This window comes from Rhizopus microsporus (assembly GCF_002708625.1).
Source record: "Rhizopus microsporus ATCC 52813 unplaced genomic scaffold scaffold_24, whole genome shotgun sequence".
Classification (NCBI taxonomy): domain Eukaryota; kingdom Fungi; phylum Mucoromycota; class Mucoromycetes; order Mucorales; family Rhizopodaceae; genus Rhizopus; species Rhizopus microsporus.
Genome location: NW_019671939.1, coordinates 252,480 through 272,647, shown reverse-complemented (window position 1 = coordinate 272,647; position 20,168 = coordinate 252,480). Strand labels below are relative to the sequence as shown.

The 20,168-nt window shown below is 37.9% G+C and overlaps 11 protein-coding genes across 11 annotated transcripts in view; 7 read left to right on the top strand and 4 right to left on the bottom strand.

The window, feature by feature from the left end:
• Positions 1 to 1,965: 1,965 nt before the first annotated feature.
• On the top strand, positions 1,966 to 2,622 carry RHIMIDRAFT_76268 (uncharacterized protein). The gene is made up of 2 exons (XM_023615659.1): positions 1,966 to 2,007; positions 2,064 to 2,622. Exon 2 carries the CDS (start codon positions 2,071 to 2,073, stop codon positions 2,512 to 2,514), a length of 444 nt encoding a protein of 147 aa, XP_023462160.1. The 5' UTR covers positions 1,966 to 2,007; positions 2,064 to 2,070; the 3' UTR covers positions 2,515 to 2,622.
• A 107-nt stretch (positions 2,623 to 2,729) lies between these two features.
• On the bottom strand, positions 2,730 to 4,505 carry RHIMIDRAFT_241724 (galactose oxidase; the record flags this gene model as incomplete). The annotated part of the gene is made up of 5 exons (XM_023609637.1): positions 2,730 to 3,379; positions 3,451 to 3,457; positions 3,510 to 3,621; positions 3,699 to 4,051; positions 4,110 to 4,505. 5 exons carry the CDS (start codon positions 4,503 to 4,505, stop codon positions 2,730 to 2,732), a joined length of 1,518 nt encoding a protein of 505 aa, XP_023462159.1.
• A 1,624-nt stretch (positions 4,506 to 6,129) lies between these two features.
• RHIMIDRAFT_231050 (putative PGM2-phosphoglucomutase) lies at positions 6,130 to 7,954 on the bottom strand. The gene is made up of 3 exons (XM_023607682.1): positions 7,684 to 7,954; positions 6,712 to 7,636; positions 6,130 to 6,655 (listed from the first exon to the last, which is right to left on the bottom strand). Exons 1-3 carry the CDS (start codon positions 7,930 to 7,932, stop codon positions 6,156 to 6,158), a joined length of 1,674 nt encoding a protein of 557 aa, XP_023462158.1. The 5' UTR covers positions 7,933 to 7,954; the 3' UTR covers positions 6,130 to 6,155.
• Positions 7,955 to 8,899: 945 nt separating this feature from the next.
• RHIMIDRAFT_241722 (uncharacterized protein) lies at positions 8,900 to 10,185 on the top strand (the record flags this gene model as incomplete). Its single annotated transcript, XM_023609636.1, has 8 exons — positions 8,900 to 9,019; positions 9,078 to 9,127; positions 9,183 to 9,253; positions 9,300 to 9,410; positions 9,453 to 9,628; positions 9,688 to 9,713; positions 9,764 to 10,057; positions 10,110 to 10,185. The coding sequence occupies 8 exons, from the start codon at positions 8,900 to 8,902 to the stop codon at positions 10,183 to 10,185; spliced, it is 924 nt and encodes a 307-aa protein (XP_023462157.1).
• A 71-nt stretch (positions 10,186 to 10,256) lies between these two features.
• Positions 10,257 to 12,046, bottom strand: RHIMIDRAFT_208002 (DUF1900-domain-containing protein; the record flags this gene model as incomplete). The annotated part of the gene is made up of 7 exons (XM_023607027.1): positions 10,257 to 10,448; positions 10,505 to 10,717; positions 10,767 to 10,962; positions 11,011 to 11,472; positions 11,528 to 11,723; positions 11,778 to 11,847; positions 11,918 to 12,046. The coding sequence occupies 7 exons, from the start codon at positions 12,044 to 12,046 to the stop codon at positions 10,257 to 10,259; spliced, it is 1,458 nt and encodes a 485-aa protein (XP_023462156.1).
• Positions 12,047 to 12,701: 655 nt separating this feature from the next.
• Positions 12,702 to 13,001, top strand: RHIMIDRAFT_241720 (uncharacterized protein; the record flags this gene model as incomplete). Its single annotated transcript, XM_023609635.1, has 1 exon — positions 12,702 to 13,001. The coding sequence occupies one exon, from the start codon at positions 12,702 to 12,704 to the stop codon at positions 12,999 to 13,001; it is 300 nt and encodes a 99-aa protein (XP_023462155.1).
• An 80-nt stretch (positions 13,002 to 13,081) lies between these two features.
• Positions 13,082 to 13,498, top strand: RHIMIDRAFT_301831 (uncharacterized protein; the record flags this gene model as incomplete). The annotated part of the gene is made up of 1 exon (XM_023614375.1): positions 13,082 to 13,498. One exon carries the CDS (start codon positions 13,082 to 13,084, stop codon positions 13,496 to 13,498), a length of 417 nt encoding a protein of 138 aa, XP_023462154.1.
• Positions 13,486 to 13,974, top strand: RHIMIDRAFT_76206 (uncharacterized protein). The gene is made up of 2 exons (XM_023615658.1): positions 13,486 to 13,768; positions 13,842 to 13,974. The coding sequence occupies exons 1-2, from the start codon at positions 13,537 to 13,539 to the stop codon at positions 13,895 to 13,897; spliced, it is 288 nt and encodes a 95-aa protein (XP_023462153.1). The 5' UTR covers positions 13,486 to 13,536; the 3' UTR covers positions 13,898 to 13,974.
• Positions 13,975 to 15,113: 1,139 nt separating this feature from the next.
• Positions 15,114 to 15,661, bottom strand: RHIMIDRAFT_269322 (uncharacterized protein). Its single transcript, XM_023612128.1, has one exon. It carries the CDS (start codon positions 15,485 to 15,487, stop codon positions 15,287 to 15,289), a length of 201 nt encoding a protein of 66 aa, XP_023462152.1. The 5' UTR covers positions 15,488 to 15,661; the 3' UTR covers positions 15,114 to 15,286.
• Positions 15,662 to 17,848: 2,187 nt separating this feature from the next.
• On the top strand, positions 17,849 to 18,969 carry RHIMIDRAFT_208102 (bifunctional protein; the record flags this gene model as incomplete). Its single annotated transcript, XM_023607033.1, has 5 exons — positions 17,849 to 17,886; positions 17,937 to 18,081; positions 18,150 to 18,334; positions 18,389 to 18,738; positions 18,791 to 18,969. 5 exons carry the CDS (start codon positions 17,849 to 17,851, stop codon positions 18,967 to 18,969), a joined length of 897 nt encoding a protein of 298 aa, XP_023462151.1.
• Positions 18,970 to 19,279: 310 nt separating this feature from the next.
• RHIMIDRAFT_247840 (Sec1-like protein) overlaps positions 19,280 to 20,168 on the top strand; it is a gene marked incomplete at both ends in the record, with an annotated part of 2,575 nt that continues 1,686 nt past the window's right edge. The window contains 6 exons of the mRNA XM_023610455.1: positions 19,280 to 19,303; positions 19,370 to 19,376; positions 19,431 to 19,586; positions 19,640 to 19,741; positions 19,796 to 19,911; positions 19,961 to 20,119. Coding sequence (XP_023462150.1) covers positions 19,280 to 19,303; positions 19,370 to 19,376; positions 19,431 to 19,586; positions 19,640 to 19,741; positions 19,796 to 19,911; positions 19,961 to 20,119 — 564 coding nt within the window. The remainder of the gene's footprint in view (positions 19,304 to 19,369; positions 19,377 to 19,430; positions 19,587 to 19,639; positions 19,742 to 19,795; positions 19,912 to 19,960; positions 20,120 to 20,168) is intronic.

The following is a 20,168-nucleotide window of genomic DNA, read 5'->3' as shown; positions in this document are numbered from 1 at the left end:
TGTACTTCATGACGGAGCTTGATGTTATCAAGCTTTCGACGGCTTTGAAAGAAGTACCACAACTTCTTGGGTATGTGAATAATCTTTGTGATATTTTGCATGTCTTCCATACAAAATGATGGCCACATTCAGGACGCTTTTAATTTTCTTTTTTTTTTTTTTATGACTTTCTTTTCTGCCTTTTTACTTTCAACTATTCTTCAACATTAGCTCATTGACTCCATCAAGATGCACAGAGCTGACAATTGTCCAAGAATGGCTATACCTATTCTTTTCAAGCCAGTTTTTTGTATATTTTTTTTACGGTAGTCTTCCTTTATTAAAGTGGCCATCGGTCTAATTTCAAGCACAAGCAACAACAACTGTGCCGGCCATTAGCATTGCGGTCTCTCCTCGCATTAAAGGTTACTTGAGCTTCATTTTAAAGGTCTAAAACAAATCCATTGGCTCATTTTAGTTACAGCTTATTTCCGGCCAGGTTATTGTGGACGCGATTGAAGCATTTGCCTGTAGTAAACTAACGATAGTTATTGTAGTTTTAAAGAAAAAAAAGAAAAAGACCAACTTAAACAGAGTTATCAATTATGTATTTCTTTCAAATAAGCATTTCAACTGTATTGACGTCTTTACGACTTTGATTTGAACTATGTAAGTGCAGTGAATTCAACTTTCTCGATGAAGTATCTGCATGCTAAAAAAAATAGTTGAATTTCAAACGCCAAACACTGTACTCATTTCATTATCCTGCATCGAGCGGTATGACCCTTTAGGCTCTCAGATGCCCTAAAGCGCTTAGTTACCTAAAGTTCTTAAAAGAGCAAGGTATTGATGAGCAGTAGGGTTTCAGTATTACATTTTTGTCAATGTGTCAAACCGATCTTTCCAAAGATTTACGTTAGCCTTGGTATTGAGTGTCAATAACGTATATCTAGAGACTTTTCAGTGCTCATACAATCCCATAAGGCTGTAAGTGAAAATTACCTCGAGTCGACCGTAAATAAAAGCATATAGTGGCAGACAGTGGTATCTTGTATGCTTCAATGTCAAACTATGGTCTCGAAGTAATGATAAGAAAGATGCAATGACGTATTCTACATTGCTTATTAAAGGCGCTTTAAGTACACGAAATGTGATTATAAATGGTAAATTCCAGTATTTCTATTACAGTGCTTCCTTCGCCATACGAGAGGCTGTATTGCCCTTGTATCATAAGACTATTAGAGTCATATTTGTCATAGCCTTATTCTCCGTAACTTTACTATTAATAGAGTAAACAGTAGTCAATACCAGAATGTATGTAATCAACTTCGGAGACTGCCAGGAAAAGGAAAAGAACCCTGCATGGCCACAACTTCTGCAATAAACCTGTACCTGTTCTATTCTATTAATATGGCGTAAATGTTTAGGTTTAAATTTGCATTAAACTGTAACGTGGCACACGCTTGACTACGGCTTCTTCACAAATAAAGTATCCATGTGTCAAGCATATTTTTTATCTAATCAGCCTCCAATCATCTTTTTCATTTATATCATTTGCATATTGAAAGCATATCATGCCTTAAAGGACTCATTCTTGCCCTTGGCTTATTACAAGCCAAGTTTTAATATTCATACAGTACAAACATTCAAAAGCAGATGAAGGGAAACATGACCTTCGTTTGGTTTAAAGGGAGATTCTTCAGAGGGCTTTTTCTCTGGACTAGTCCCAAGGATTTGTCTTGCCATAATTGTAAAAATCTAGATACAAGCTTGGAAATTTTCTCAGGAGAAATGACTGTGCGGCCATCAACATAAACATTGTACAATTCTGTTCATGCTTGTTATGTTTGTAAATAGTGGGCCAAGTACTAGAACTAACAAAGTTAAAGAGTATTACCATTTTCATGACAGCACCGAGGGCTCTTAGGAATATCAAAGCATCAAGCTCTTCAGCCTTAACAAAAAAAAATCATATAAATAGACTACCTTTTGGCCCGTTCTTTTTCTTCTCCACTCATCAAAGTAAAAGTAATATATCTTTTAAGTCACTCTAACAAAAGCATCTGTTGACTTGTATCGATTAGGTAAACCATGGAACACAACAGACTCTTCTACATCAGACAAATCGGTGACGATGGCAAGAAATACGTTGGCGTTACTAGTAACAGTAGCCAGATCAACTCTCATCTTACTGTGGAACCAAAGAAGGCCAATGACTACGATGGCAAGCAAGTCTGGTATTTTGATGATAATAACCAGCTCGTAAATGTCTTCACTGGTCACCTCATTGGTTATGATAACTCTGACCCTGGATTACCCGGTGTCCCTGTCTTGATGCAAAAGCCAAATGAACGCAGCCCTGAGTTCCAATGGGCATACGATACGAACACCAAGAGAATTTATAACAAGGTCAAGGGACAAGATGCAGAATGGTGGCCCCACTATCAGAATGATCGTGCTTACATTGTAGTCAAGAAAGGAGCTCACCAGGATCCTAACTGGGACAAGTTTGAAATCATCTACAAGAACAAATAATTTGGCTATGATTAGCCCTATCCTTTCTCTTTTCTTATAAGTAAAATAAAATCTTTACAGATTTGTTCACATATCCTGTTTGTGCTTTGTATCCTGCTGCCGTGATATTGGAATTCTGCAAGTATAAACCAACTTGTTGTCAATTCAATCAATTAGCAGTAAAAACATGAAAACGAGAAAAAAGGGGAGTGAAAAGCTTTAATTTATTAAGTTATTCAAAATTCTTGCTGATACACTTCATCAGATAATAGAATGAACTCTTGTCTGTCAAAATATTCTTCCTCCTCAACTTCTTGGTCCTTGGCTACTTCAAGTGCGCTTTGACGTTGACTGCATGTATCGTCCGGTTTATGAACAGCCTTTGGTATAGTAGAATAACTCCATTCTTGTGTATCTTTCCATGGAGACGGGAGTACAGTTACTGGTGATGTGTCATTTGCAACGACAGTTGTTGACGTGCCGATGGTGTCAGATCTTTTAGGGCTGTTGTCATGCCTTTTTATTTCCGAGATGGTTATAGAGGAAGGCAGTGAGTGCACCCTTGCTACTGATGAGGATGATGATCTGGTTCTTTGCTGGTATACATTAAGCAAATAAAAGGCTATCAAAATCAAGATAAAAACGACAAGCCCTCCGGTGACTGCACCGGCAATAATCGCTAAAGAAGGATAGCCACTTGTATCATCGGTCCTTTGTATTGCTCCACTGTCAGTGTCATCTGAAAAAGGTAAGCCTGAAGGGGTGTAAACGGATGTCCAGCTCCATGTGTTGATATCCAGAACTTCAATATCTGACATGACAGTTAACGATGTCGAGACGCCAGAGAAACCAAAGGCAACGATCATATTTGTACCAACCAGTGTAGCTTTTATAATATTATTAACGTTTCGCTGCTGCTTTTATAACAAGAAAAGGGCAACTCTCTTTCTTTTTTACCTGTATGCTAAAGATTATAAATAAAAAACAAAGTAGAAGCAGTATAAAACTAGACTTACATCCGCTCTTCCTTGTAATGCTGCATTTGTATTCTTCACTGTCCACTTCCAGGTACGTGTGTCCAAGACAGCGACGTCATTGTATACATGATATCCATCGTATCCACCATAACTATAAAGTAAATTTATACAACAGACATACGACAAGGTACATATGCTTTATGTATGTGGTATTATTTGACGACTTACATTAAAATGGAGTAACCATCAGGCATGAGCACTTGGCTATGACTGCTTCGATTTTCAGGCTTATTATCTCTATCTAATTCTGCTGTAATATGAGTCCAGTTGGATGCCTTTATGTCAAATACCCAAACATCTGAGAGGGAAATGGCGTTTCCTGTCAACCCATCGAACCCACCAAGTATCACAATTCTGTCATTTGCGATCAATGTCTGTGTATGAGCGTATCGAAGAGGAGGGTTCACTGTAAGTGGTATGAATGATGAGTTCTCAGGGTGAACAGAATCGAAACGATAGATATTGGCAGGCAGGTTCATGACATGAATTGGCACTCGAGCTGATCGTTTGCCTCCCCAAATCTACCTCTAACTCGATTAATCCACAAATATAAAAAGCTATGACGGTCTTCAGGCTTACATAGGCTGTCCCATTTTTTGTTACCGTGCATCCGGCACCTTGCCGGTTTAATCGATTTTCTCTCGGTAAGGAGAACGAATTCCATCTACCCAAGTCGATGTCATAGGTGTATGCTGTAGGCTCTTCATCAATTGGCATCTGGTTGGGCATGACGCCACCGATGATAAGCATGTTATCGCCATTTAATCCACCCGTGAAAGCAATGTGAGCTCGCACAGAGGGTCCTCCAAGAGAGCTTTGTAGGCCTGAAGCTGTGCTCCAAGGAGGACTGGTTACTGAAAATGGCGAATGGACAGGGAGGATGGCTAGATCAGATAGGTAATGTGTACTGTTGTCGTCGCTTGGGTTGATAGATCCATCTCCACCATAAAAGAGTATACTACGTACCACTTTCATGCGTTATCGAAATGGTTAAAGGTTTAAAGAGTAGTAGGTTACCTGTCGTTCAATTGAACTGCAGAATGGGCAAATCGACCTACTGCAGTATAACATTCAGCATATTTAAAAAAGAGAATGAATGCAAATTGTATCATAAAGCAAATCAACAAGAAGAGAAAGAAAAAAGAAAAGAAAAAGGAGAAAGAAGGGCCACTTTTATGTATAAAGCCGTTCGTGTAAAGAAGAAAAAAATCAGTTTTTATTAAAACCTTCTATTCTCAATCTCACTCTATGCCTAATCTGCTTGTCAAGTCTTGTTCCCTTTCAATAGCCCTTCCTTGAAATACATTATCCAATATTTGACTAGGACTATTACTGGCGCTGGTACTGGCACTATAACTATTGTTTTCTTTCTTTTGTCCGGTTATTTTTTTAAATGACTCAATGTCGACAGGTGTTAATGTCACTGCAGTGGGAGGTTTTCGAATCATTAAGAAAAAAAAAAGAAAAAAAAGAAAAGCAAAACACAGAAAACAAAATTTAAGCTTTCTAAATTTGTAATAAACGTAACCTCATCAGCAGCGTCCTTCTATTCACTATATAGACGCCTATTTTCTTTCTTAAAACCCTTCAGAGGGCAACAGAAAGAAAAAAAAAGTAGTTAAATATTAATGATTCATTAATAGTCTTGTAAGCACAGTTCAGAATCGGCACAAAGCAGCACTCACGTTACCTGTACGGCAGCTTCAGAAGGTCAGAAGGGGATAGCTACTGAGCACATGTCACCAAATTAGCATAGTATATAATCAATTATCAGTGGCGAATGGATTCGAACGCAGAGAACAGGAGCAAAAAAAGTGATGCAAGGATTACTGATTCGACTACCTGAGGCGGTTAGGGACTGATAAGAATTTTTGTATCATATGAGATGCTGGTGAACCCTTGCAGTCTCTGAGGTGACTTGATCATGATACGTTTCGACAATAGCAGAATTCAAGAAAATATATGCTTTATTATCATTGACTTTAGAGGATGGATCACTTTTACTCTTCATCTGTTGTAAGAGCCGAAGACTGGGATTCAAGTTCCTGATTCTTGATATTTAAGTGTCATGTTTATAATGTCCAATCGTTTTGTTCCGTTGTGGTATTTTCGAGAAAACGTGAAATAATGGACGATTTCCTTTTGTCATCTTTCTCTTCTCGTCAAACACCAACCGTAGATGACCTGCTTTTTTTATTGGATCGGCATTAGGTAACGGCTTGTAATGGCTATGGCTGATGTGTTTGAATAGAAGAGCAGTGCCATCAATTAAGCCGTCACTAGTATTACGATTGTTTGTAATCATGTACCTTGCACTAACCCCAAGTTCAAACAGCCTCATTGCTTGGTGGATCAGACAAGTCTGTATTACTTTAGCAATAGCTCTCGAGGCATTGCAGTATACCTTTTGTGTACTACCTTGCAAAAAACTGCTCTTATTAAAAAGAAACTGATATATGCAACCCAATTGTCAATTGATCCCACAGCCCAGGTCTTGTTTATCAAAAGCTGTGCATTCCAAGTTTCCAGACTTTAAGTTTAATGGAGCCTATGACTCTTTCAAGACATATTGCAAATTTTATCAAAGAATATTAAGAATGCTCTGCAGGAATTTTATTATTATTTTTAAGTGATCACAGTGGGTTCCTTGCGTCCAGTGTATTTTTCAAGCTGAGACAAATCCAATGCAACATCAATCAATGGCTTCAAAGCAGCTTGTGTGTCCTTGGTATATTCTGAGGCATCATTTGTGTACTTTTCGACATAAAGACGTACCGTTGCTCCTTGAGAGCCAGTGCCAGATAAACGAATGATAATACGTGATCCATCTTTAAAGACGATACGAATACCTTGCTTCTTTGCTACACTGCCGTCAATAGGGTCCTTGTATTCAAAGTCATCTGCTGCAGCTACGGTAAATCCACCAAAGGTCTTACCAACCAATTGGTTCTTTTCGATTAATCCACGAAGATAGTCTACCATTTCTTCAGCACCTTTACTGTCGACTTCTTCATAGTCGTATCGAGAGAAGAAGTTTCGTCCATAGATCTTGTAGTGGTCTTGAAGGATATCCTGCACACTTGCGCGCTTTTCCTTATTGACATGTGCAATGATGCTCAACCATGCTATTTTTATCAAAAAAAGTCAGCGACACGCTATGTGCATATTACGTAAACATTACCTAAAATAGCCCAGACACCGTCCTTTTCACGAATATGATCTGAACCTGTACCAAAAGATTCTTCACCACAGATGGAACAACGGCCAGCATCCATGAGATTACCAAAGAATTTCCAGCCTGTGGGCACTTCAAAGTGCTCAACTCCCATCTTTTTAGCTACTAAATCTACAGCTTGAGAGGTGGGCATGGAGCGAGCCAGGCCGTTGATACCATGTTTCTTAAAGTAAGGAATAGCATCCTTGGCATAGTGAGCAATGATGGCTACACTATCAGAGGGAGTTACAAAGGCGTTTTTGCCGATGATCATGTTACGATCACCATCACCATCTGAAGCAGCACCAAAGTCAAATCCTTGCTTGTTAACAGCTTCCACCAAGTCGTGAGCATAGGTCAGGTTAGGATCAGGATGTCCACCACCAAAATCAGGAAGAGGTTTACAACGCATGACATTAGACTCGGGTAAGCCAAATTCTTCAACGAATAAACGGTAACCATAGGGTCCGGTAACACCATTCATACCGTCAAAGAGCATCTTAAAGTCTGTGTTCTTCTTGAAGAATTCCTTGATGCTGTCAAAGTCAAAAATGTCCTTCATCAATTGAACATAGTCATCCACACCATCAATGACCTCGATTGTCATGTCGCCTACAGTTTGAGTACCTAACTTGGAAAAGTCAATTTCGGGCACATCTGCTAATTTGAGTTCCTTGATAGTCTTTGAGATTTCATAGATTCTGTCAGTGACAGATTCAGGAGCAGGACCACCGTTGGAGCAGTTATATTTGATGCCAAAGTCGTTATCAGGTCCACCTGGATTATGAGAAGCAGTCAAGAGGATACCACCAGTAGCCTTATGTTTACGAATGATGTTGGATGCTGCTGGTGTAGAGACAATACCATTACGACCAACAATCAATTTGGATACCTTTAAAGTGTCATTTACGTGTGTTTTTCTCCTCGAGATATACTTACACCTTGTGCAACACTGCATTTAACAATAACTTGAAGTACTTCATTAGAATAGTAACGACCATCACCACCAATGACTAGAGTAGCACCTTTAGCGCCACCATCAGATTCGGGAATAGCTTCAAGAATAGCCTGTACAAAGTTTTCGGTGTAGTTCTTTTCTTGGAATACTTTGACACGTTTACGAAGACCTGAGGTACCAGGCTTTTGTCCTTCAAAAGGCTTGGTGGGAATAGTTTGGATGTTTACCATGGTAATTTTTTTTTTATTTTATAAAAAAGAAAAAGAAAGAAAAAAAGAGAGAAATACGAGTGAATTACGTATTTTATGCGTACTGTTTGTTCTTTTGCCACCCATTTTGTTTCCAGATTACCCGGAGATTCCAATGAAACAAAAGATGGGCTGTGATAGTCACGGTGAACCTAATATAGTAATCATTCATCACCGTGCTTCTCTTTTTTTTGATGTTCTTAAACACATATTTTACGCGTTCATGTCTTTGTAGTAAATATCCTTGTTTAATCATTCTAAATAGTCATTTATTTAACAATTCCTAATAATTAAATGTATAATTTTCCGCTTAGATCAGTTTCATCCGTTTGAGAATGGGTGTTTAAAATTAAAACCTTCTTTTGGGGTTATGAATTTAATTATTTTGACCTTTTATTACATTATCAATAATAGTACTCAGAAGTGTCTTATTCTCAGTATGCTCTTTTTTTTGGGGGAGAGAGAAAAGATTTTGATCTATCATATTCCTACACTTTATTCACTGTCGAGGATCGGATGTCAGTTCGTTACTTTAAAAATAACTGGTCAAAATATAATTTAAGCTTCAAGGACCATTTCAATTACCTCCAAAGGTTGTCAGTTTTTGTTATTGAGCAAATAACAATAAAGAAAGATTTGATTTAAATACAAGCTAAGAAGTGTCTTTTGATAGCTGATGATGAGTTTACCCTTTTTATATTAAAGAATAACATATGTCCATGTTCTTTAAAAAACAACCATTACAAAATGAAGGCATGTTTCTTGTAATACGGATAATACGCATATATACAAGTTCATCAATATCAAAAGGAACTTTCTATACGCGTATAGGTCATCGTTGTACGAACGAAGAAAAAAAAAAAGTCAGCTGGACAAACTGCATAAGTTGTTCACGCAGCTACTTGGTTTTTTTCCCCTTTTTTTTTATTATTATTCTTTTTATTAAAAAATGTCAGTTCAAGACGCATACAACAAAGTATTTTCCAACTTTCAAAAAATGAGAGATTACCTTGCACCTGTTTTAAAGAATTCAAAGTTTAAAGAAACTGGGTGCATTACGCCTGAGGAGGTAAAGAAAAGGACACATGAGCCAACTCCAAAACTCTTAATGTTATCTATATATATAGTTTGTAGCAGCAGGCGACTTCCTTGTTTACAAGTGCCCAACTTGGTCATGGTAGAGTACTCCCAAAAACAGCAATGAGGGACAATGTTCTCATTTTGAAATATAGGGAAGGAGGACTAGAGGAAAAGACAAAGGATTATCTGCCTGCTGATAAACAGTTTTTGGTGACTCGCAATGGTAAATACATAAAATAACACATCTATCTTATATTTATTGTATGTAGTTCCATGTCTTCATCGTGCTCGTCAGATGGAATACACAGAGGACGACTCAGAGACACAAGTAGCAGATGATCATGATGAAGAGGATTGGATGTATACTCACAGCAACAGAGGTAACTAGGAACATATCATTTCATGATCTAAACTATTGCTAGCTACAAAAACTATGGAAGAAATTGCTCAGACGATCATGACAGAGGAGGAGGAGGAAGCAGAGATCAAAAGAGGTTTAGAAAAGCTAGAGTTGGATAAGATACCTGACCTAGATGACATACCTAATATGGATGATATACCTGATATGGATGACCAAATCGAAGAAGAGGATGATCCTGTAAGCGCGTGATATGGTCTGTTGCATTAGTGATTAACTCCTTTCTTTTTCTTTTGTAGGCAGTTGACCACTCAAAAAGCAAAAAGTAAATGGGTTTGAATTATGTATGAATACAACTAACCAGTTTTAATCTAGTGATAAGGTACTGCAGGTGCGTACATATGATGTCTTTATAACCTACGACAAGTATTATCAAACACCTCGTATGTGGCTATTTGGATATGATGAAGAGAGACGTCCTCTTTCTTCTACGCAAGTGTTTGAAGACGTATCTCAAGATTATGTAAAGAAAACCGTAACAATCGAGACTCACCCCCATCTTTCTCTCAACTTGGCCTCCATTCATCCTTGTAAGCATGCTGAAGTCATGAAGAAGATTATTGAAAGAATGAGTAGCAAGAATGAGGAAAATGGTATTCGTGTGGACCAGTAAGTTATCATCAAGAAAGATATTTATATCACTAAAACACGTTTCTTTTAGATACATGATTATCTTTCTCAAATTTCTTAGTTCGGTTGTTCCCACTATTGATTATGATCATACAATCAGCACTTAATCATGAGGGTGTATTAGACTTTTTATTTTATACGTTTACAAAAGAATAAAAAGGGAAAAGAGGGTCCTATTTTACTCAACTAAAGCGTTACCTGAGTGTGGTAACTCTCCTTCTTCAGTTTTCTTGGCTAAGCTCACTTCGGCTAATTCGGTACGAAGCTTTTCAAGTTCAATTTCGAGCACACGGATTTTTACATCCCTTTGAGACAATTGGTTCTTTAAATCATCATTTTCTTTACGCATTTCGTGGTATGCTTCTTGATACTACATGAGGCAATGAGTTATATATATACATTGCATTTGATCATGTGAAAACTTACATTCTTTTCTTTGACAGGTGAAGAAGGCTCATTTTTGACTTCTTCCACTGGAGCAGCCGTAGGGACAAATTCCTTCTTGGCCTTGGCAGTGAAGCCTGCTTCAAGGTCAACAAGCTTGGGATCAGCATCCTTGCCCTCAAACCACTCGTCAGCAGTAAGCGCAGGTTCGTCGCTTAAGCAAGGAGGGAAGATGTCTGATTGGAAAGCGTCAGACTATAAAAAATTGAATGTTAGTCTCTGCTGAAGTAACAAGTAAATGTACCTTTCTGGGAACAGTGAAAGAAATAGGTTCTACAATAGAGTGTCCTACTTTATAGGCTCTAGCTACTTCACACTCGTTCACGTTTAATCCTCTCTTGGGCATGAATCCCATGCCACGTTGAGGTTCAATTGCTTTGTATTCAGACAAAAGGTATAGTTCATCGTTATCATATTCAAAGTAACGAATGTTTCCATCACTATAACAATGTGAGTTGGTTATGATCTGGATCAACCCTTTAACTTACCCCTTTCCGGCAAGATAGAGCATCTTGGTATCTGGATCATAGAACGGCATAATCACACCAGAGGAGGTATCCAAAAATTCAGATTTAATAGGCTTGCTAAGGTTTGTTGAGTCCCACAGGTTCAACTGACGGTCACTCATACGTGAGAAACCGGTAGTGGCCAAGCGATCCATGTTACCCATCCAGACAACACGAGAACCCTTGATGCCTTGGTGACCAGGACCCTCTTGTACGACCTTGTTGGCGCGCACGTCAAATACACGAAGCTTTTTATCTCTGCAAGTTGTGGCCAATAGGGATCCGTTGTAGTTCCAAGACATGGACTGGATAAGTTCTGTGTGTCCAGTGATCTCCTGCTTTTCTACCCCTTTTTCAATATCCCATAACTTGATTGTCAAATCAGTACTTGCAGATGCCAATACATTGTCTGCTGTTGGATGGAAAAGCACTTGGCCTACTTTGCTGTACACAATCGTTCACTCTATGTCTCTTTCATGATTTTTTTTTTTTTGCTTACCGTCCGTGACCAGATAGCTTCAAAATAGGCTGTACCTCTTCTTGTCCCTCAGCATACTCTTCAGGGATGCTCCAGATCATAACCTTGCTGTCTTCTGCACCAGAGGCGATCACATAATCGTTGAAAGGATTAAAATCTGTGTCAAGGACTGGCCCAGTATGTCCTCGGTAAAGGGGGTAGTTTTCAGGTAGCTTGCCTTTAAGGGGAAGAAAAGTGAGATGGGTATCAACATACAGGCTTTATAACTTACCAACTTGAGAGAGAGGAATAACAGCAAAAGCACCACCACCAGAAGCTTGCCAGTTAATAGACAAGAAACGCTATGGCAAAAAAAAAGAGGAGGAATGTAAATCAACAAGGATATATCGTATTTTTTTTTGTTCTTATTACAGAGTTGACTTTGACAATATTTGTATCCCAAGCATTTGCGCTTACACGGAGATTGTCATAACAATAGTCTCTCTTGGCACATGTACCATAGACATGGCGGTACTTGGAAGGACGAACGAAAAAAGCCATCGTTCTTTACGAAAAGAGAGAAAAGTTAGTGCTTATAACTAATGGCATCTAAGTAGCTTACATAAAGAGATGTTCTTTATGAAATAAGAGATGTAAAGAAAACGGAAAAAGAAGAGAAGGGGGAACTTGAAATCAACTAAAAATAAGAAGCTTAAAATAGAAGGTTGTACAACATATCTTCAAAATTGCTCTAATTTAGCATTCATATCAAGGGGGAAGTTACAGCTAAAGATCAATTTATAAACACAAATCAAGCAAGGATGTGTTGATTTAATTTAGAGTCTTGTGTTAGGTGGTAACTTGTTTGATACTAAAGACAATGGTAATACTGAACCTTACTATCTAAACTTGTGGTGAACTTTAGTAAGCCATAGAGATCGTTGCTTGTTAGATCGGAAATTTTCCTCCATATTTTTATAAGCAAGCATTGTTTTCGTCAGCGCTTATTTCAATACTTGGAAATAAAAAAAAGCCCATATTGGAGAATGTGGCTGATGCTTCATTAAAAAGAAAAAAGCGGCCAAAGGTCAGACTTGATCATTTATAATAATACTGGATTTTGCAGGTGGATTTGCGTTGAACGAAATAAAAATCGACGCTGACGGCAAAATAATTTTGCGCTGTGCTAAGAGATAATCTTTACGTTACTCTAAATATGAATTTGGCGTTGATCGGTCATAATAGTTGCGCCAAGGATATGTCTTATTCAATACAGAATTTAGTAATCACGATGAATGACTTTGGCGTGCGTATGACTGACAGCGAATTTACATCGGATGACGATGTCAACTCTTTGTCTGATGTTTGTATGGAGAACTGTGTAAATGATGACAGTGAGCTTTCTATTGATCACCTTAATTTGAACAAGGAGTGGCAAGAGAAAATAAGTCAAATAGGAAGTGAGTCTCTATTATGTGTACGTAGCCTTATGGATCCTAATCCACCTGAAGAATAAATAGATATATTCGGAGAAGCTCTTCTTTTTGCAGAATCAATGTCACTGAAAAAAAAAAGCACAAGTATCCAAAGGTTAAGATGAGAGGTTCTTACCGAAACTACACTCCAGAGCAAATTGAAAAGCTTTTTGATTTAGTTATTGAGGAGAATTATACAGCCAAGGATGCGACTTTAGTGACTGGGATAAATGTTTGTACAGCTCAAAACTATATCAAAACATACAACAATGATATACAGAGACGACTTCCAGGCACATATGATAAGCCCCGTGAGAGACCTCATAGTGAGCTAACTAACGAGTATTCAAAGTTTCTTCTAGACCATATCGAAAAGAATCCTACCGCTACATTAGATGAGCTAAAAGTTATGGTTTGTGAAGAGTTTGAAGGCTTGAAAATCCCAATTTTGGCTATATATAGGCATTTGGTGAGCAATTGTCATTTTATCTTGAAAAAATCGAAAAAATTACAGCAGCAAGAAATTCTGATAGAGTAATCGCTTTGTATAAAGCTACTATTGAGCAATTCCAGAGTATGGAAGGCTTGTATTTTGCTAAAAGTTGTGTTTTCATTGATGAAGCCGGTTTTAACCTGCATACTCAGAGAAAATTTGGACGTTCTTTAAAAGGTAAATCTGCAAAAGGTGTTACATTTACAATGTTAGCTGCAATATCTCAAGCTGGCACCATAGACATATCAGTTAAAAAACCAGAAGTAACCTCAGCGAAAAAAAGAAAGGCTGATGGTAGGGAAGTAAAGGTAAATGGTAAAGTTGGAACCAAAATTGAGCATTATCTATCGTACTTATCCAATGTCATGGATGTCATGGATAAAAATAGCACGAAGGGCCATTATATTGTTATGGATAATGCACCTATTCATAAGCCCAAAGTGATTAGAAGAGTGATTAAAGAAAGAAGCTACAAATGCCTGTACTTACCATCCTGTTCACCCTTTTTAAATCCAATCGAGGAGTTTTGGTCAAAAGTGAAGGCGGATATTAGAAAAACGCCATTAAAAGCTGATGATTGACCGAAGGATCGTATTTATCAATCGGTTGGAAAGGTAAAAACGAAAAGACTACGAGGGTTGGATTAGGCATTCACTATCATTCTTTCAGCGGTGTCTAAACGAAGAAAGGGGTCTTTAAAGTGATAATCATTTATCAATAATAAGGCAAGTAAAATCAATAGGCTTATTGTGAGCCAAAAAAAAAAAAAAAAGAAAGTCTATTCATTTGGGAGGCTCCTTCTAGACAACTGTAGCAAAAAAAAAAACCAGGAGTATTGTTTCACCAGAATATGAAGGGGAGGGGCTCACTAGAATGTGAGGGAGGGGGCTCACCAAGTAGTTTTTGTTTTGTTTCCGTGCCAACACTCAATGTCTTCCCCGACACTAGCTATCTGCCTGAAACATACGTGTCACATATGTCAAAGATGAACGCTGCATGCGTCAGAAAATAGGCTAAATAATGTATGTACGAATTTATTATAAGTGGTCTTTCTTGATCGAACTGACAACATAAAATTAGAATAAATAATAAATAACAATATTTCTTTTTATTTCTTCTTCTTCTTGAAAAGAAACAAAACAAGTCGGTAACTTTATAAAGTCATGTTTAGCGAAGCGCCACACATTCAAAGGATTTGTTGGAAGGTATCATAGGTAATGGATAGAGGTGGCGGCCGTAGAATTAGTCTAACTTCTGATGTATTTTCTGGTGCATGTAGTGTTTCCCTATGTCAAAAGGAATTCAAAACTTCATTTAGTTTACGGCGTCATATTTCATGTATCCACAACAAGTCATTACCATCTAAAGACCCAGACGGATATTACTCATTAGACGGAGCGATCATTGAGCATATCGAATTGACAAAGAGCAGTACATCTCGCAAAACACAGAAGCATAAGCCAATAGTTCTAAAAGATGCATGATGATACCAGCGCGTTAGATGGGTCAGCTACCGACTGGTTTTATTTATCTCCATGTGATTTTAATGGACATATTGCATAAATCAGCGCAGCTGTGATATTCGTGGATAATAACTTAAGCCCTGACGCCAAGTCACACATGCTCTTGATGGTGATTATATTTTGCCCATGTTATCTATCTTTTTTTGTCACACTGCACACTATGATAAATGATCGAGAAGCCCAGTATATATCGATTCAGATCCGTTATTTTTGGTTAACTCCTTCCTGGAATGTTACCGGGCGATTTTCTTTATTCAGGCAAAACTAAACTTTGTCCATGGAAGTAACATAGATACAATAACACGTCGAGTCAAGGTGGAGGCAGGTCATTGACCTCAGCTAGAACATGCAATCCACTATCTATATCTTTGGCAAGAACGAGACCAGAGCTTTCTTTCTTTGTGATTTCCGGAATGGTTTCTTGCTCTCGAAGGGATGTGAATAGATTTGCAAGGATTTCAGACTTCCATCCACGATGTGCGGTTATTGAAGGTATATGGAGCATCTGCATGCCGTACTTCTGTCTCAATATAGCCACCAATATTGTTATAGCCCATGCTTGTGATGAATAGGGTAATGGTGACACATACGCATTACAGAAAAAAGGATACAGCAGAGCAAATACTGGAAAAGGATGCAACGGCGTGGTGTTGCACGAGTGAATTCAAAAGTTCAATAGATACATATAGTGTCCTGACTGTATCAACCTGAGTGTGTTCAACATCTTCCTTGGCGATGCTGCTGCTTGATCCTTCCATGACGAGCCGACCACGGCCATTAATGTCGTAGCCTAGGCCATCGTGATGCTTCATAAAGGAAAACTGGACCGTGAATACAAATTTATCGCTGGAGGTAGTGCAGAATAAAACCATCATTCTGCTTTGCTTGGAGACTATCTGGCGACCAAGGCCGGACCTGGATCGATTACAATGGCGGGGTATCGACTTTCACTTTATTGACGCAGCTACAAGATCAACAGGGGTAACTCCATTGGCAAGTGCTCCAAAGCTTGGGTGTGTCGAAGACAGTGGGATGTGCTTTGCGTGTACATTATGGGGCTACTGCAGCAAAACCACGAGAGAGTAGGATAGGAATGAGCGAAGATCATACAGTATTCCTTAAATATATCAACCATGAATCGAAAGCGTCAGCACCAGCTTCCGGCTCGACAATTGCTAACTAGGTCAAGGACATATTACAATTGTCAGGTGTAGATCAACAAAATTTAAAGCTCACTCAACACGTTCTGCGGCCAGTATAAAAGCCTTCTTAGAAAGGATTGACATAAGAAAGTTGAGATATCATGCAAATTGGAGTCAGAGGTCAGATACGTTTGAAAGATATTACTTTAAGCCGAGAAAACAGCATATAGAAGGTACCAGAATTGCCAAAGCGATATTCCAACAAACCACACCATTAGTCCTTACGAAAAAGAATATTACATCCGAAGTCGAATCGAAGTAAATTATGATTGAGATAAATATACCTCTCAATTCTAAAGTTGACGTAGAGGAGACTGGGGATGTGGCAAGGTCCCGCCCATGGTATAGAAAATTCTTTTAAAACATCCACCCATAAAAAAAAATATATATGTTTGTTATTAGAAAGGGATAAGGATATGAACTAAAAATCTTTATTGTTATATTACAGAAAATAAAGCATGGGTGGAAAAGCCTATTACCACACCCTAAGTCTCCTCTACGTCAACTTTAGAATTAATGAGTTATTCTGCTTTCATATAGATTCGTAACTATCCGCTTACTTTAGAAATTCATACAAATCATTACTGCTTGTTGACAAACCAGCATAATCCAATGCGACTAAGCAGACCTTCTCAGTGTTTGTGATAAACCTCAACATGTCTATATAGTCGAAATAAGTAATCTATTAATTTGGATATATACAATGTATCGCTGATTTGCTTATCCTGAGTGTTTTCTCCTGCATGTAAATATTTATATATTTCACTCGTTTGTTTTAAATCATTTTTACCAACCAGTCGTTAACTTGAGAGGTATATGATGCGAAAACATAATCAACTAGTGATCTTTCCTTTAGACGCTTGTAAAAGCCTTTTTCACAGTTCATTTCTTAGGGGGTAATATTTCGGGTTGGGCCGTAGATGTCTTAATACGCGATTGTTATTGATACGCATGCCTCTAAGACGAGGGCATATTTTCGCTTATGTGAAAACGAGTGCGAGTGGACAGGTAGAGGAGAAGAGGTAAGCCTGGTTTGTTTTTGTCTTTTCTGTACGCGGTTCATTGAGTCATACGGATTTGAAGATTGGCCTTTAAGTAATTTTACATGCTGTCAACGGACGAGAGAATAGTACTGGTGTTGTCGGATGCGCAGACTGCTATTGGCTGTTTTCGTTGTTGTAGTTTGATAATCTTGAAATTTCCAGCTGGAGATCGTTTTGATCAACATGTTGGGACTGCAGTTCGGTAGCCTGGCACTGTAGAGCTGAGAGAGTCAAGTCACTCGGATTGATCAGCTTTAAGTTATTTAGTTGAGGTGCTCTTTTCACATCATAAAAAGATCTGAATATTAAAAGTGATGATTTAAAGTTTTCACTGATATTATTTATGCTTATATTTTATGGAAACTCAATTAGCTGTCTTAATTCTTCAAAAAAGAAGCCGTAGTTACTTTCTATTTCGATACTGGGCATTATCTACAAGCTTACCGTGTTACGTCTGATCGACTTATGATTGGCTTAAAGTATTCTCCTAATACTCCGTCAAAATTTATAGATCGTCTCTCTTTTTTTTGATGTATCACTTTTAGCAGTAACACCATGCATTTTAATCAATTTTCATCTATACCGCGATTTTTTGTTTCTTTTCGTTTATTAAAAAGATCTTATTCGATGACAGCTACAATTATAGACGGAAAAGCTATTGCACAGTAAGTAAATACTATGTGAAAATGATATCAAGTGTTAATAATACATAAAGATCTGTTCGTGATCAAGTCAAGTCATCAATTGCCAACACAAAGCAAACATATCCCCAATTTGATCCTCGTTTGGCCATTCTATTAGTTGGCTCTCGTTCTGATTCGACTACTTATGTCAAGACAAAGGATAAGGCTGCTAATGAAGTAAGTTTAAAGAAAATGACCGCTTTTTTAGTGCAAAGGATCATTGATTATGCATATGTGATCTATAGGTTGGCATTTCAATCGAGATGAACAAACTGCCCGAGACAATAAGTCAAGAAGATCTTTTGGCTAAAATAAAGCAGTTTAACCTGGATGACAAGGTGCATGGCATCCTTGTTCAAATGCCTTTACCTTCACATATTGATGAAGACGTCGTGTTGGAGAGTATTGATTATAAAAAGGATGTGGACGGGTAAGATTCAGTAAACAATGATTAACGACACAAAGGTAATTAAAGGACTTATAGCTTTCATCCTTTTAATATCGGCAAGATGTGCAAGAGAGCAGGCAAGCCTATGTTTATTCCATGCACACCAAAGGGTATCATTCATCTTATCAAGACCACAGGCATTGATATCAGTGGCAAACGAGCTGTAGTTATCGGTCGTGGTGACATTGTTGGATCACCCGTTGCAGCCTTGCTAACGGCTGAGGATGCTACAGTGACACTTTGTCATTCGAAAACTAAGGATATTGAACGTATTGTTCAGGAGGCTGATATTGTTGTTGCAGCAGCTGGAAAGGCTGAACTTGTCAAAGGTAGCTGGATTAAGCCTGGTGCTATAGTGATCGATGTTGGCATGAATGCTGTGGATGGTAAATTGATTTTTTTTTTTTGCTATATACAGCACAACTAAATTGCTTATAGATCCTACCAAGAAATCAGGATATCGCTGGGTTGGTGATGTAGAGTTTGAAAAGGCAAAAGAAGTAGCATCCTTTATTACACCTGTACCAGGAGGAGTAGGTCCAATGACCGTTGCTATGCTCATGGAAAACACAATGCTCAGTGCTCAACGCTGGTTATCTATAAATGACTCCAAATAAAGTGTAAAAGTAGGGCTTATGATAAAAACTTAAAGTGGGCTTATGGTAGCTTAGTTTTTGCACTCCGTTCAATTTTTGGTACCTTTCTTTTCTTTTCTTTTTTCCTTCATCTCGTATTAACAATGATTGGAATTGACGAAATTCTCAAAAAACGTAAAAATAAAGAAGAAGGAATATTTAATATATAGCTAGAACAAGTGATTTCATCTTAGGTTTTTTGGAATTAATAAAGTCAGTTCAGCCAACTGGAAGATGGAAGCTTGTGGTTGTTGACAGTCTTTCTTCCAAGATACTAAATTCTGCTTGTAAAATGTATGATATTTTGGAAGAAAATGTAAGGCACCCCTTTTTTATTTTGTTGACTTGACATCCGTAGTAATAGTTACTGATATATTCATAGGTTACTTGTAAGTTTATTTACTGTTGTTGTCCCTTTTAAACTCATCCTTTTTCTTTCCAAGTGGTCGAAAATATCGAAAAGCCAAGACAGCCTTATCCTAGTTATGAAGCTGTCTATATCCTTACACCATGCATCGAATCATGTACTCGTCTCGTAGACGATTTCTCTCGAAAAGATGGGCCAATGTATGCTGCAGCTCATGTTCACTTTATCAATGGTATTATTTTATAAATGGCAGCAAGAGGAAGGGGTAATAACATGTATAAATAGCTTTGGATAATAATGTATTCAACGAGTTCACTCGTATGCTTAATGCTGCTAATGCTGCCAATCACATCAAAAGCTTAAAGGAAATGTATGTGGATTTCATAGGTAAAGTAATTTTTATTCAAAAGAATATTGCAGTTCTTTAAGTTCTTTATATAGTACGCGAGCAGTGTGTTTATACTCTTGACAATGAAAACAAATTCCACACTTTATTTGGTAGCGACGGATCAAACACGTCGCAGACTGAAATGCAGCTGGACGATATTGCAAAGGAGGTAGAAGAATCAATTACTGCTGCTTTTTCTTATTTCTCATCCTATTTAGCTTTTATGCGTTTGCGTGACCCTTGGTGAAAGTCCATTGATCAGATACCATCGTCCTCTGGATGAAAAAGGAACGATTAATCGAAAGATACCTGAACATTTAGCAAAACTAGTTCAAGCAGAACTTGATAACTTTTGCGCTACAAATCCAGAATTCCCTGTAGGTGTTGCGAGCTTTTCATTGTATAAAGATCTAATTTTTTTTTTTT

What these genes read in the sequence shown, in the direction of transcription:
- RHIMIDRAFT_76268 (XM_023615659.1), top strand. Translation starts at nt 2,071, where the DNA reads ATGGAACACAACAGACTCTTCTACATCAGACAAATCGGTGACGATGGC.
- RHIMIDRAFT_231050 (XM_023607682.1), bottom strand. Translation starts at nt 7,932, where the DNA reads ATGGTAAACATCCAAACTATTCCCACCAAGCCTTTTGAAGGACAAAAG. An exon ending in AATGCAGTGTTGCACAAGGT is followed by an intron (nt 7,637 to 7,683) that starts GTAAGTATATCT and finishes GACACTTTAAAG; the next exon opens with GTATCCAAATTGATTGTTGG. An exon ending in CGGTGTCTGGGCTATTTTAG is followed by an intron (nt 6,656 to 6,711) that starts GTAATGTTTACG and finishes TGATAAAAATAG; the next exon opens with CATGGTTGAGCATCATTGCA.
- RHIMIDRAFT_76206 (XM_023615658.1), top strand. Translation starts at nt 13,537, where the DNA reads ATGGAAGGCTTGTATTTTGCTAAAAGTTGTGTTTTCATTGATGAAGCC. An exon ending in TAGGGAAGTAAAGGTAAATG is followed by an intron (nt 13,769 to 13,841) that starts GTAAAGTTGGAA and finishes GGATAAAAATAG; the next exon opens with CACGAAGGGCCATTATATTG.
- RHIMIDRAFT_269322 (XM_023612128.1), bottom strand. Translation starts at nt 15,487, where the DNA reads ATGCAGATGCTCCATATACCTTCAATAACCGCACATCGTGGATGGAAG.